Here is a 13,485-nt window from a genome sequence, read left to right on the forward strand (position 1 = left end):
TCTCGACAGGAACAGATCAAACCGAGAACAATGGGACTTCAATTGACTATGGTTTGATCTATTCCTGTAAGAAAAATGTGTGAATTCAGGTGAGGTTTGCAGGGCATTGTGGGTAAGAGAACATTGTGGGATCCAAGCAATGCACACCACACTGTAATCCCCTGGTTGCCTAGTTATGCCAGGGTGGTGCCACAGCACGTCCCCAAATCTGTAGCTATCCCTATTGCTTATCTATCAACGTAGCATGTCTGAAACCCACCACCTACTCATCTGCCATTCAAGAGGATGTGTTCTTTGATGTATTGAAAGCCCTGTGAACAACTTGAATACGTCCTTAACTCGGGGTGTCCTTCTAAATCATTCGAAGATTAGGTTAATCCTCATCCCTTCTCAAAATTGTGGGTTTGAAAATTTTAGCGCTGCAGACTTTCAGATGAATATCAGTCAGCCCTTCACAGGCACCACTATTGAGAAATTGGGTCTCTGTAGTTGTAGCCCAATATTTTGAGGTCTTCCTGCATGTAACCATCTCAGTGCTGTTATGTGGAAGAGGAGGACAACCACTTGTGGGCTACAGTGGCGTAACAAAGGCCCCCGCAGTGTAAGGGGCCCGAGCTTCCAGCAGCCCACTCGGCACAATACCCTTTCCTGAGAGCTCCTGAGGAAGTCCGGAGGGGAGCCACTCCATGTACTTTGCAGGTTGACCTCCCTCAAGTTTGGTGGGCTACTTGTGTTGAGAGCACCTGCCTATTGGTGCTCCTGATCCTTCAGTCACTTTTGACACACTCATATATGAACCACTCGCTTACTTTTCTTTGAGTTCATATAGGTATGTGAGGTTAGTGTTTCAAAGTGATTCATATCTTTTAAAAATGGCTGTCCTCGGTTCTCTGACTCGGTGCCTCCACATCGTATTCTCATGTACCTGGGGAGTACCTCCTAGTTTCTTCATGGATAGCAAAGCACTTTTTTGCTTCACTGAAAACTCTTCAACTATCTGCTTTTCTTGCATTGATTCAATTAGCATTTCTCATCTCCCACCATCTTAAATCTGCATTCCATTTAGGCATGTTGACAGTGGTATTGCAATTTGGTTTGGAATCCCAGACCCTGCCCTATGAACTCCAAATGCCACCTTCCATGACACGCCTGCTTAGAAAATAGAAATATTTCAGAATTTGAATGAAGGAATTATGTTACCTTTTTGAGCCAGTATTCTATTTTAATTCTCTTGTATACTAAGTGCCCCGCTTTCCTCACAAAATTTGCCATTTGCTGGGAGTTCCTTAGCAACACACAAGCATTTTGTACAACTGGGGATGAACCAATTCTGATAAATTGATTTAGACTTTCACCTATACTATTCACATGATTTTGAAGTTCTTCCCCCATCTGTCTGTTTCCCTCTACATTAGGACTTCGTAGGGAATGGAGTAGCCAGCGTTTTTTTAAATAACTAGCTTACCCGCCGCGCGTTGCGATCTCAGAAGAAAGGAAATTTAAGGAAACTTGTTATGATAACATTTAATTTACATTGTCATTTTTATTGAAACTTATTCATTTTAAATGGAAAACATTTTAAAGTGTTTTTAATTCTGTTTATTTATTTGAGTGCTTGTGGATACATGGTATCTTTTGTTTTTTACATCTAGTGCGTACACGAATAAATCCAGTTTTCCGACGCGTGAGCTGGCCACATACAGTTGTACATGTGAGAAGCACGGATTCTCCAAATATAGTCCACACACTTGCAGCGATTATCCTTGAGCTTTGTTGATGGTTTTTTTTTTTTTTTGCCAGAAACCTTCGCTGGAGTGTACTCAACTTTTAACATTTAAAAAAAAATGTTTTTACATTTGTTTTAAATTTTATTTATTTTTTTTTTTTGCCAGAAACCTTCGCGGGAATGTACTAAACAACTTCCCAAAGTTTCATGCTAATGGGATGAATGGTGTAGTAATGCATAAAGGACAAACAGACATACTTTCGTTTTTTATATATACAGACAAGCGTCTGCAAATCCAATAGATTTTACCTACGAAAGCCATGTCATACAGCAGTTGTGCAGCATGGCAAAAAGTAATTTTAAAAAACTAAGACGCAGCCATGGTTTGTGGGTTATTTTTTTGTTTAACTACTCCCCTGAGGCAACACAGAGGAGGGAGGCAGTGGCGTAACACAGGCCCATGCAGCACCCATAGTGCCGGGTTGGGGGGGGGGGGCAAACTCCAGGTGCCCGCCTCAGCACAGTACTCTGGCGGAGAACTCCTGATTGATTCCGGAGGGGGCCCCTCCACATACCTTGCAGGGAGGGGCCTCAAGTTTCGTTATGCCACTGGAGGGAGGGTGGAAGACTAGGACACGGTTGGGGACAAGCGGACAGGCAAGGAGGCATGGGGGAAGCACATGATCAGTTGAGGGTAGGTGGGGCGAACTGATGGACATTGACGGACATTGGAGGCTCTGCAGGAGGGACTGGGGAAAGCACATGGACAGTGGAGGGTTGGCCAGAGGGGCTGGGGCAAGGACACTGACAACGGATGGGACTGGGGTAGAAGTACTGTAGGGGAGACAGCTGAAAAACACAAACTCTTGGGTGCGTAAAAAAAAAAATGTAGCGAATTAAAAAAATTAGCAGGGTAAGGACACAAGTAATGTGCCCATGTTCAGGGCAAAGGACAAATGTATTAAGAGGAAGGGGGCTTACAGAAGCTGACCAATAGGGGACAAGCAAATGAGCGACAAGGGAGCCAACAAATGGTATGCAACAGGTGGCCTCTAAGCCCCCTTTAGGGGATGGAGGCCTCCCAAGAGGCAGCACATAGAGGCATCATATGTCCACTAAATCATTTTTATCATGACTTTTTGATTTAAACATCACTTATGTATATATACAGCAGGTTCTTAGTTAAAAATGTCTTCTTGTTTACTTATTTCGTCATGTTTACCCATTCTATTTAGCATCAGATGAAATGTTGAGAAATATAAAAAAAGAATACAAAAAATTGTTAGAAAATGCATAGTTAGCTTCAAGTACAGCAACACTTAAAGAGTGGGTTAATGCAATACAACTTTAAATCTCAATATATTATCTTCCTCATACATGTATACCCTTTCTATGTATACTCTTTATATGTAGTTATGTATCGGTTTATTACTTTACTCCTACTGTAGAAGAAAATAAAAGTCTTTGGCTCTCTCAAGTACATTATTCTGGCTCTCCCTTTATCTCTCTCAATATACCCTCTTCCTCCACTCTCTGGCTCATCCCAAATCTTATTTTATTGACATGATCTCCAAAATAACACTTTCTAGATTCTTCCGCCTCTGTCCCTCCGTGGCTCACCCCATACCTCATTTTACTACTATGATCTTCCAAATAACCCTTTCTAAATTCTTCCCCCATGCATCCCTCCTTTGACTCATCCCAAACCTCATTTTACTACTATGATCTCCCTAATCCATTTCTAGACATTCTTCTCTGCTTCATCTATTTTTACTCATCCCAAACCTCATTTTACTACTATGATCTCCCTAATCCATTTCTAGACACTCTTCCCTCCATCTCTCCTTTTACTCAACCCAAACTTCATCTTACTACCGTGATCTCCCAAATAATGTTTCTAAACTCTTCCCTCTTCGATTCCTGCATTATCTCATCTAATCAAACTTAGACTTGCATGTCCGTCTCTCAAATGAACTCCTATATTAATCCACCACTAATCCTTTTGGGGTTCTGAGATAGCAAGCTACTCACTGAAAAGCATTTCGACTTCCCGACAGGGGCACTAAGCGCTGTAGAAATGCAATAACATATACATATGCGGTCATAGGCAAGACCCAAAAACTCGGTTGGTCAGTTGACGTGCCCAGTTTTCTCCAATTTGGGAAGACTGGAATTAAGAGTATTTTCCTGTTTATTGGCTCCTTTTTTTGGTGACTGTGTTCTATGATCTCTGGTGTTTTCTTTGAATAGAGTGCATCCGGTGCTTTATGGCGATTTACCCATTGGTCTGAATTCTACAGTCTCATAATTATTGCATTTCATTTAATATTTTATGAATGTTTTTATGTTAATGTGCAGTGATTGACTTTGTATGTATAGCTTTCTGTCAGCCATCTATAATCAAGATCACGTTTAATAACTGGTTTAAAACGATAATAAAATAGGATAACATATAAAGGACATAAAAGTCTGAGCAAAGCAGAAAGAATCTGGACAATATTGTGAAGGATGTAGTATGCTTTGGCTGCAGGTTTCACGTGGCTAAAACGGAGGTTAAACGATATATACGCTGTAACCTAGAAACTGCTTTGCATGAGAATATTTCAAAACTCGTCGGATTACTAATACTTACTTCTGCGTCACATGAAGGTTCATTGCTAAGGTCCTTTTAATACAAAACAGACTTACTTGCTAGCTAGAGTAGTGACTGAGAAGAAATGTCAACTAACAGGTTGAATAAGAAAAAAACAAGTTTGAAGAAGTGTAAATGTATTTGTTCTGCTGAAATGGAACAGGAAAACCTTTAATCTCTTAAAGGCAGAAACTTGTGAATTGCTCTAGTACAGGAAGTGTCGTCTCACTAACTTAGAAAAGGGTGAGTTTGGTGTGTGTGTGCAGGGGCGACCTTAGGCATGTGCAAGCTGTGCACCTGCACAGGGCCACCAAACCCCAGGGGCCACCACGCCACTAAATATCCTTAATATAATAATCCTCTGAGGATGGAAACATATTTGCGTGGTGGCCCCTGGCAGGGAGTTGGCGTGCTCCGGCTCTGTTCCACTTCCAAACACGCTGACCCCCCCTATTCACTTGCCTCCGCGCTCCGCCCGGACCCCCTCTTCCGGGGCTTCCTACCTATGCTCCCTGCCCAGGGCCGCCATGAGCCTAGAGCCGCCCCTGGTGTGTGTTCGTGTGTGTGTGTTCGTGTGTGTGTGTGTGTTCGTGTGTGTTCGTGTGTGTGTGTGTTCGTTATCAGCCATGAAACTCCAATCATCCAGATCCCTTGGAATGTAGCGTGCTCATTAAACAACTCAACCGTGACAACGTGTCTTAGATCAAGATTAAAAGGGGAACAAAACTGACCGAGCACATCCAGCAACTATGGAGTAATGAATCTAAGGCCTTGGCTTCCAACTCACCAATGCTTTTACAATCTAGCATAACGACTGCCACGTGCTCGCACCCCGAGGGAGACTGCTTTGTAGGCTTCTGTGTGTTTTCTCTGACTTCAGGAGACCACTTTAGACTGGCTCACTCTGTGGTAGGTGGATGAGTGCTGGAGTAGCAGCTAGTTTCTTGTGTAGTTGGTTGTGCTAGTGCCATATGCCCGTTTGCCTTCTGTCATTTTCGGTTTTCAGCATCCTGCCAGACTGAGAGTCTGCTGTGCTTGTGATGAGTTGTAAGTTGAACTCCATGTAGTCTCGTGCATTGGGATTTGGTGGTTAAACTGCTGCCCTGTGTTCAGATAATGCAATACCCACTTTTCTGCTTGGACGGTTACAGTGGAGAACATGCCACTAGCTGTCATGGATGTGTGTGCTTGAGGTCCCCAATTAAACCTCGGCTGACGCTTTTGTTTTGTTGTCTTTGCGTCCAAATAAACTTCCACGTCTCATGTTAAGACTATCCGGTTCTACAGGATGCTTACTTTGAACCTACCCTGCAGCGAAACACTATGCTGAACCATAATCCTGCCCTACATATGGAATGGGTGAAGGATGCAGTTCATTTGAAGCTATTGAGACTAGATGGGTTCACGAGTTACGACCCATCCCACATGTGAGCAAAAGAGGGACTTTTCAGTCCTGTATTTACTAAAATCAGCCTGCAAACCAGGAGAGTTGGTGTTCTTCCCTGGCCACTGAAGAACTTGGGTCACTGGGGGGCATGTGTCCAGATTTTACTCACTGGTGCTCTAAGCAGACGCATGGGTGGGTATAATGAGCACTCAGTTCCATTTCGCTCCAATCTCTGATCCTCTTTCAAATCAAAGGGCTCCTGAATCCTCGTGGCTGGCCTATTGCTGCCCATCTGCTAGTTCCTTCCACATGTCTGTGAAATCAGGACTGACCAGATATGAGGACCAGGGTGCGAGCATACAAAGATGAATCATGACAACCACTGTTCCCTAGACCAGGCGTTGAGGTGAGCACACACGAGTTCAAAACAGCACCAACATACCCTATTGTGGGTACGCATCTGGTTTGAGGCCTGAAATGTATTGGACAAGTTTAAAATTTACAACAGTTCTTCCGTCCTTCTCCAACTAAGTTGACACAAGGCACAGTAATTTCAGCACTCTACGCTTTGTGGCAATTATTTTACTTCAGTGGCACTGGATATTGAATGGTGTGATTAAGTTATATAAAAAGTACAACATTCAGACCACCTGCAGTAGGCCATGATTCCCTGCAACACTTCCATCACAGCATTGCAGTGATTAACTTGGGGTGACAGTGTTTTTTCAGTTTCTGAAGATTTAGGATCACAATCCTTGGGCTCTTAATTACTAGGATATTGTTCAAAAGGCGAAGAGCGCAGGGATAAATTGACAAAAATGGGTCAATTTGCTGAACTTCTGGAGTATTTTTTATTTTCAGTGCTCTTTTCAATCGAGGGAAATGTGAAGTTGTGGTTTGTGACAAAGACTTGTTCTACATAAGGAGAGTACGTAGCGGAACTGTTGGTGGGCGGGTGTACAGAATATTTTGCCATTTGCAGTTCTGCAGGCAAACCCCTAACAATATTTTTTTCATTCTTAGGTGAAAAAAAGAAAACCAGGACTATCGACAGTGAACTCAACCCGGTTTGGAATGAGGTGAGTATACTTAACCATTTTTTTCATTTGATTTTTTTGTTTTCTTTTTTTATATATTTGGAAGCTGATTTACATATACTATTAATGAACTTTTCATAAACGCTTGAGGGCTTTAAATGGTGTGAGGTTTTACATATACGTCAGGGGAGAGCCTCCTTCCTATTTGAACAAGGGGCCTACTGACTTATAAAGAAATAATTTCATGCCAGCCGCTCTTCCAAACCGGTTATATTTGTACGTAACTTACTGGAGGTTGCCAGTAGGTATTTCTAGTTATGACCACGTTTTCATTGGAAATGCGTTTTTTTGACTTGGCTATATCTTTGCCGTTTGAAGAATCTTCACAAAATTATCAAGAAAGTGTGCCAGTGATTCTTGTTGTGCATGGAAATTTTCAGTGTTATCCGTCAAGTGGGGGCTGATAAAAATGGGGGTCAGAAAGTGTTTTTCCCATTTTAAGTCCCATAGAGATTTTAGTTGTAACTACTGCCCAAACCATTGGATGAAATTCCACCAAATTTGGTAGAAAAGTAGCTCGTAAATCCCCTGCAAACCTCAATTTTAGCTATAAATCATGTGTTCCTCACGTTTCAGTGCGGGAAAGTGATTGGATCACCACTTTGACACAAATTTCCTACCACCCAGCTTCCCCCCCCACCCCCCCCCCCCCAACCCCAGGTCTCCAAATAAAAATGCTACCTCACTTGTGTGGGTAAAGTGTTCGCCACAGGGAAGGGCCCAAAACGTAGTGTGGAAGCATAAAAACTTATCGATCACGAAACAACCTGGTTTTGCAAGAGGGCCACCTGCTTTTTTGGTCCCGCGCTAGTCGACCATGCAGGGAAACTTAACAAAACCCAGATAATTCTGAAAACTAGACACCCAGGGGAGTCCAGGGACATGTGGCTTCCTTTGATCTCCCAAGGTTGTCTTACCAATATTTCCCTGCAAACATTAGATTTTGCGGGGGGGGGAAATCAAATGTTCCTAGTTTCTGTACAGGAAAGTGGTGGGATCACTCAGTTGGCACAAATTTCCTACCACCCAGTGTTCCCCCAGGTCCCCTGGTAAAAAAGGTACCTCACTTTTGTGGGTGAGCCAAGTGCCCGCTGCAGGGAAGGGCAGAAAACATATTTTGGAGAAATCAAATTTGTCGACCACAAAATGACCTGGTTTAACAAAGGGGGCACCTGTGTTTTTGGTTCTGGGCTCGGCCGCCATCTAGGGAAACCTACAAAACCCGGACATTTCTGAAAAATAAACACCCACGGGTGTCCAGGGAAATGTGGCTTGCGTGGACCCCCCATGTTTTCTTAGCTAGACTCCACCGTAAACCTCGAATTTAGCTACAAATTTCCTAATTTTTCTCACATTTCAGTCTGTGATTACCATGCCGGCACACATTTCCACCCTCCCAGCATTCACCTTGGTCTCCCAAATAAGATGATACCTCACTTGTGTGGGTGGGCCAAGGGACTATGATTGGGAAAAGCCAAAAACGTAGAGATTGAGGGGATAGCAGAGGGAGCTCTAAACAAGATATATTTTTTCATATACATTTTTTTGGACACCCACACAAGTGAAATATCATTTTTATTGGGATACCAAGGGGAAGACTGGATGGTGGGAAAGATGTGCCAGCATGGTGATCCCGTACAGAAATCTAAGGAAAATGTGATTTTTTTTTTTTTGTGCTAAATTTGAGGATTGCAGGGGATTCTGGTTAGGCAAATGTTGAGGGATCCACGCAAGCCACACATCCTTGGACTCCCCAGGTATCTAGTTTCAGAAATGTCTGGGCTTGGTAGGTTTCTCTAGATGGTTGTCGAACCTGGAACCAAAAATGAAGGTGCCCCCCCCCCCCCCTTGGAAAGCCAGGTCGTTTTGTGATAGATAATTTTGATGTTTCCTAAAATACGTTTTCAGCCCTTCCTTTAGCAGGCACTTGGCCCACCCACACAAGTGAAGTACCATTTTTATTGGGAGACCTGGAGGAACGCTGGGTGGTAGGAAATTTGTGTCGACCCTGTGATCCCACATCTTTGCCACACAACTGTGAGGAACATTAAAAAAAATATATATATTTACAAAGTTTGAGGTTTGCAAGGGATTCTGGGTATCAGAAATAAATGAGCCACACAAGTCACCCCATCCTGAATATCCCTGGGTGTCTAGTTTTAAAAAATTTACTGGTGTGCTAGGTATGCTAGGGTCTAAATTCTACAGCTAGGCATATTGCAAAACAAGCAATGGCATAGCCAATAGGTCTCGCCTTTGGGGCCTTATACGTGTTTAGATAGAGCTATTGGTTTTGTTGACATTTTTAATGTGTTGTAGAGCATTTTGAATATGTATGCAGCATGTTGAAAAGTAATAAGGTATAGAAAAAAATTGTTATAACCATTTTTGTTACTTTTTGATATAATCTGGAAAACATTATATACGACCAACCTTTTTTCTTTTGTCAATGCTTATTTTCTGAGTGAGTTTTTTAAAAATAAAATACCACACAACACCCTAGAGGCCTGGTAGCAGTGTTGGTGAACCTGTCAGTTCCTTGTATAAGTAAAACACCCAAGTCTAAAAGGCAGAATAAAGATTTTTTTTAAATGTAAAATCACACATAGCACCAGTAGTCCCTGACACATAAAGGGACTACTTATTGTGCAGATGTGTACAGTGTGTAAGGGCAGAATGCGGTCACCCAGCTAAGTAAGCCATTTGTTGAAGTGAGCGTACCCTGCGCCCTATGCTGTATGCTGTGGGGGGGCGGAAGCGAAATGTGAATGGCACTACAGCAGACCAATGGATGATGAGGGCTGACTGAATGCCCCTGGAAACCAGCATAAACATAAGTCACGCTTCGCCAGATCTGAAAAAAAGATAGCTTTGGTTCCACCCCTTTCTTGATCTTCTCATGACACTTCACCATTTTATTGGCTATCAGGTTTGTCAGACCATCAAAGGTGTGCATCTTTTGCAAAGCATGGACAATGCAGTGCCCATAGACTTCAAAGGAGGAACACTGTTATCATGCCTAAAACAGGCCTGCCAGACACAGTAGACAACTATGGCCTCATACATGTCTGCGTGCTAGGAGGAGAGCAGGCCACAACAGATGGCAACCAGTGCCATCCGAACGTCGCAGAAACTAGCAGCGCCAACAGTACCCACAGCGCTCCACCATGACCTTCTCCATACCAGGAGGTAAGAGCTCAAGGGACCAATGGCATTCCAACAAATATGGAAACTGACACAGCCCTCAGTCTGCTTGGGAGGTGAGCAGGCAACAACTTTATCGGCACATCGCAGCAGTCGACTTTGGGCAACCAATGCAAAACCCACTGTGTTCTCCCTCCCCCTTTCAGTGCTGTGGAACCAGTATTTCCAGTGCGACACAGACAGAACCTCTTAATTTCCATATTTGCAATGTTCCTGGGTTTAGGATGCCACCTGTATTGGCAAATCCATCCTGAGAACGTACCCTAATTTCTGAATAGGTTTTCCAAACCCGAGCTATCTGCTTCACCCATTGTATGTGAATCATGTTTAAATAAGATACAATGCTGGCCACATACTTTTTATGCCAGACCGTAAACAGATAGGCCAGTCTTCTTGCTGCCACCATCTCACAACTTGTTTGCCCAAATGATAAATTCAATTTCCATTAACAATAACGGAACTGCACACGGTCAACACAACATTATTCCTGAAGAGACCAGATACATGTTCTATTCATGGGCCCCAAAAACACCATCACCTGGGCCTTTGGGGACACTTTTCTATGCACACCCAGTGCTTCTATACAAATCTGTTATCTGTGGCTACTTTAGTGGTGGGTAAAGTCCCCTTCAATACTACACCCCCTTTAACAGTGGATAAATGCAAAGCCGAGACATACAGAAAAGCCAGCAGCACAGATATGGGGAATAAAATGTCAAACACATGCGAGGAACCTTGTGGAAAGCAAAGGGTAAGTCAAGTGATCAGGTGTGGTGGCTGCCTGGCAGGGGTGGAGGCAGCATCACCGTTTTTTCCCCCACCATATTAGGTTTATGTTGATGTACGATGGGCTACAAGAACCCCCTCATTAACCAGAAACACTACCAGCACGCACACCCAGTGCATTTACTCCCACTTTCATGCACTGCACCTTCATTGTATTTGCCCTTCAACTAGGTAAATATGACAAAGGCTATGCTACTGAGCCACATTACTGGCGGCTTGGAGATGAAACTTGCCCCCAGTTCTGTTTCTGGCAGTCAGTAGACCTGTGCCCAGGAAAAGATGGTTCTACCTGATGCAGTAACCACGTGTCGCATTAAGGAATGTGAGTATGCGAGGGGCAGCCTCTGGTTTGTCAGTACAGGGTAAGACGATACAGGCGCCAGGAGACCCTTACAAAGCACACGCTCGGTTGGCTGGTTTTTTCACGCACTCCCACAGTACCTTCCTGCAAAAGGATTTTACACGAACAGCCACACGGGACGGCCAGCCTGAATGCAAAAGGGTCTCACTCTCACAAACCTACAGAGCAGCCTGCTATCCTTACAGCAGTTCCTCTGGCACACAGCACAGGCCAAACTGCTATGGCACGGGGGCCTCTCACACCTGCACTTAGCAACCTGCTACTTTACAAAGCCATCCCTCAGACACATCACAGGAAAGCTTGGTATACTGCAAAGGAGCCTCTGCCACACACGCCAGCCTACTATGAACATTGGTTTTTTTTTCTCAATACAAAGCAGGTCAGTCCGTTTTATCAAGGGGATAGGTAAGCATGGGCGGAAAATCCGTTTCGCTCGCGGATTTTGCGGATTTTCGGTAAATTCGCAATCCGCGAGATTCGCGAATCTCCCGCCAAATCCGCGAGCAGCGGATTTTGCTCGCACTGTTCGCGTGAGTTCGCGGCTTCCCAGTATAACTTCGCGCCCCGCGAATAAGTGCAAAATTGCAGAAATACGATCTTAGCAAAACTGAAACTACTTACCAGGTTCAAAAGTTCAGGCTCATCATTAGTAGCCATTTCCTGTAGTGCTTCCTGAGGGGCCCCTCCAGAGTTCAGTTGCCAGTTGCAACTATTATGTGACCCTGCTCTGAACCTCAGAATAGTTACACATATGCCACAAAGGTCCTGAATTACAGCTAAGGGAGACAAGCAGGAGGCAGGCTGGAAGTTCAAATCCATTAATCAGCCCCTAATTCATTATTGTCAGTTGGGGCAGGGCAGGTGTTGTAACTAATTTTGCAACAATGAAAGCACTTAGCAAGTGCAAAAGATCACTAATCAGGAAGCACTAAGGAAGCAGGTGCCAGCTAAAAAAATATTCTGTGACACAATCAGCCCCAAATTAATTCAGGTCACTTGAGGCAGGGAAGGTGTGCTTGCGTTGCCACAATAATGTACACTGACTGGACAACCAGAGGGTGCGTGATGAAACAGAGGGTGGCATGGGTGGGCCAGAGGTTGGCATGAGTAGTCAGAGAGTGGCAGTGGTGACAGAGTGGCAGTGATGAAGAAGAGTGCCCCAAACAGGCTGGACACGTAGAAACAACAAGTTCGCGAAACTTGCGACCCGACAGGTAAGTTCGCAATTTGCGAAATTGTACAAAACCCTCGCGAACTGGCAGAAACCCGCGCAAACACAAAAAAATTCGCGAGAATTCGCGGATTTTGCGGATTGCGAGTTCGCAAATCCGCAAAATTCGCGAACGCGAGATTCGCAAAATTCGCCCATGCTTAGGGATAGGTCAAACCACACAGAGCAGCCTCCTGCCATTAAGAGTCAGAGCGCCAGGTGTCCCATGCACCCACACTGGGCCATCCCGCTTACAAGCAGAATGGCTTCCGTATACCTGCAACAGCAGCGAGAGCCTGATGTGGGTTCACCCGGGTGTGCGCTGGCATAAATGCATTGCATTTAAAAGGCAGTGACCGGTACGAGATCACCAAATCTGTTGTGAGCTGTTACACCAGAAAATATCTTCTCAATGCAAAAACACGAACCTGGCAATTACGGCAGTGCCACGGGGACGGGGCTTGAGCTAATGTAGAATACTCGAAGGCAGCTGAGGGGGAAGGGGCTTTACACACTACGCTTGTTGGCTATAGAAGCACGCTAGTGCTTCATTGTATTTTTTGGTGCTATAGGGGTAACGGTAGTAGCGGGTACGCCTCTATTTTAAAGAATGGCTCAGAAAATTGCCATCAACCACCCCTGGCTCAATTAGCTAACTGCGCTCAATGTCCAGCCCACCATTGTTGGTTCTGCGAAATCCTTAGGCATTACACTGGATGCCAAGCTCAACATGCAGCAGCACATTAGCAAAGCCACTAAAGGAGCTAACTTCCAAGTCAACACTTTGAGGAAACTTAAACCTTTCCCCCAGCTAAGAACTTCCAAACCAAAAACCTTGAATAAATAAATAAGACAACTGGGTTTGCTGACTCATAAAACCTTAGTAATACTGAAAATGCGTGTTTGTCTGTGGCAAATTAGTGTTACGGATGACCATGTCAGCCGGGGCTCGGTAGCGCCGCACCCTATGACTTGTGTGAAGTTTTACAAGTATGGTCATTCAAAGATGGCCGTTTGTGTCCAAAGAAGGCTTAAGCACCGCTCTCGGTCTCTTAAAGTACTTTGGAATGATAGATATGGAG

At 44.2% G+C, this 13,485-nt stretch overlaps 1 protein-coding gene across 2 annotated transcripts in view; it reads left to right on the top strand.

Annotated features, from left to right (window-relative positions):
* Nucleotides 1-13,485, top strand: part of MYOF (myoferlin) — a 550,379-nt gene that overhangs the window by 89,707 nt on the left and 447,187 nt on the right. For both annotated transcript variants that reach the window (XM_086922487.1, XM_086922488.1), the window contains exon 2: nucleotides 6,769-6,824. In XM_086922487.1, the coding sequence (XP_086778613.1) occupies nucleotides 6,769-6,824 (56 nt within the window). The remainder of the gene's footprint in view (nucleotides 1-6,768; nucleotides 6,825-13,485) is intronic.

This window comes from Lissotriton vulgaris, chromosome 5 (genome assembly GCF_964263255.1).
Source record: "Lissotriton vulgaris chromosome 5, aLisVul1.2, whole genome shotgun sequence".
Classification (NCBI taxonomy): domain Eukaryota; kingdom Metazoa; phylum Chordata; class Amphibia; order Caudata; family Salamandridae; genus Lissotriton; species Lissotriton vulgaris.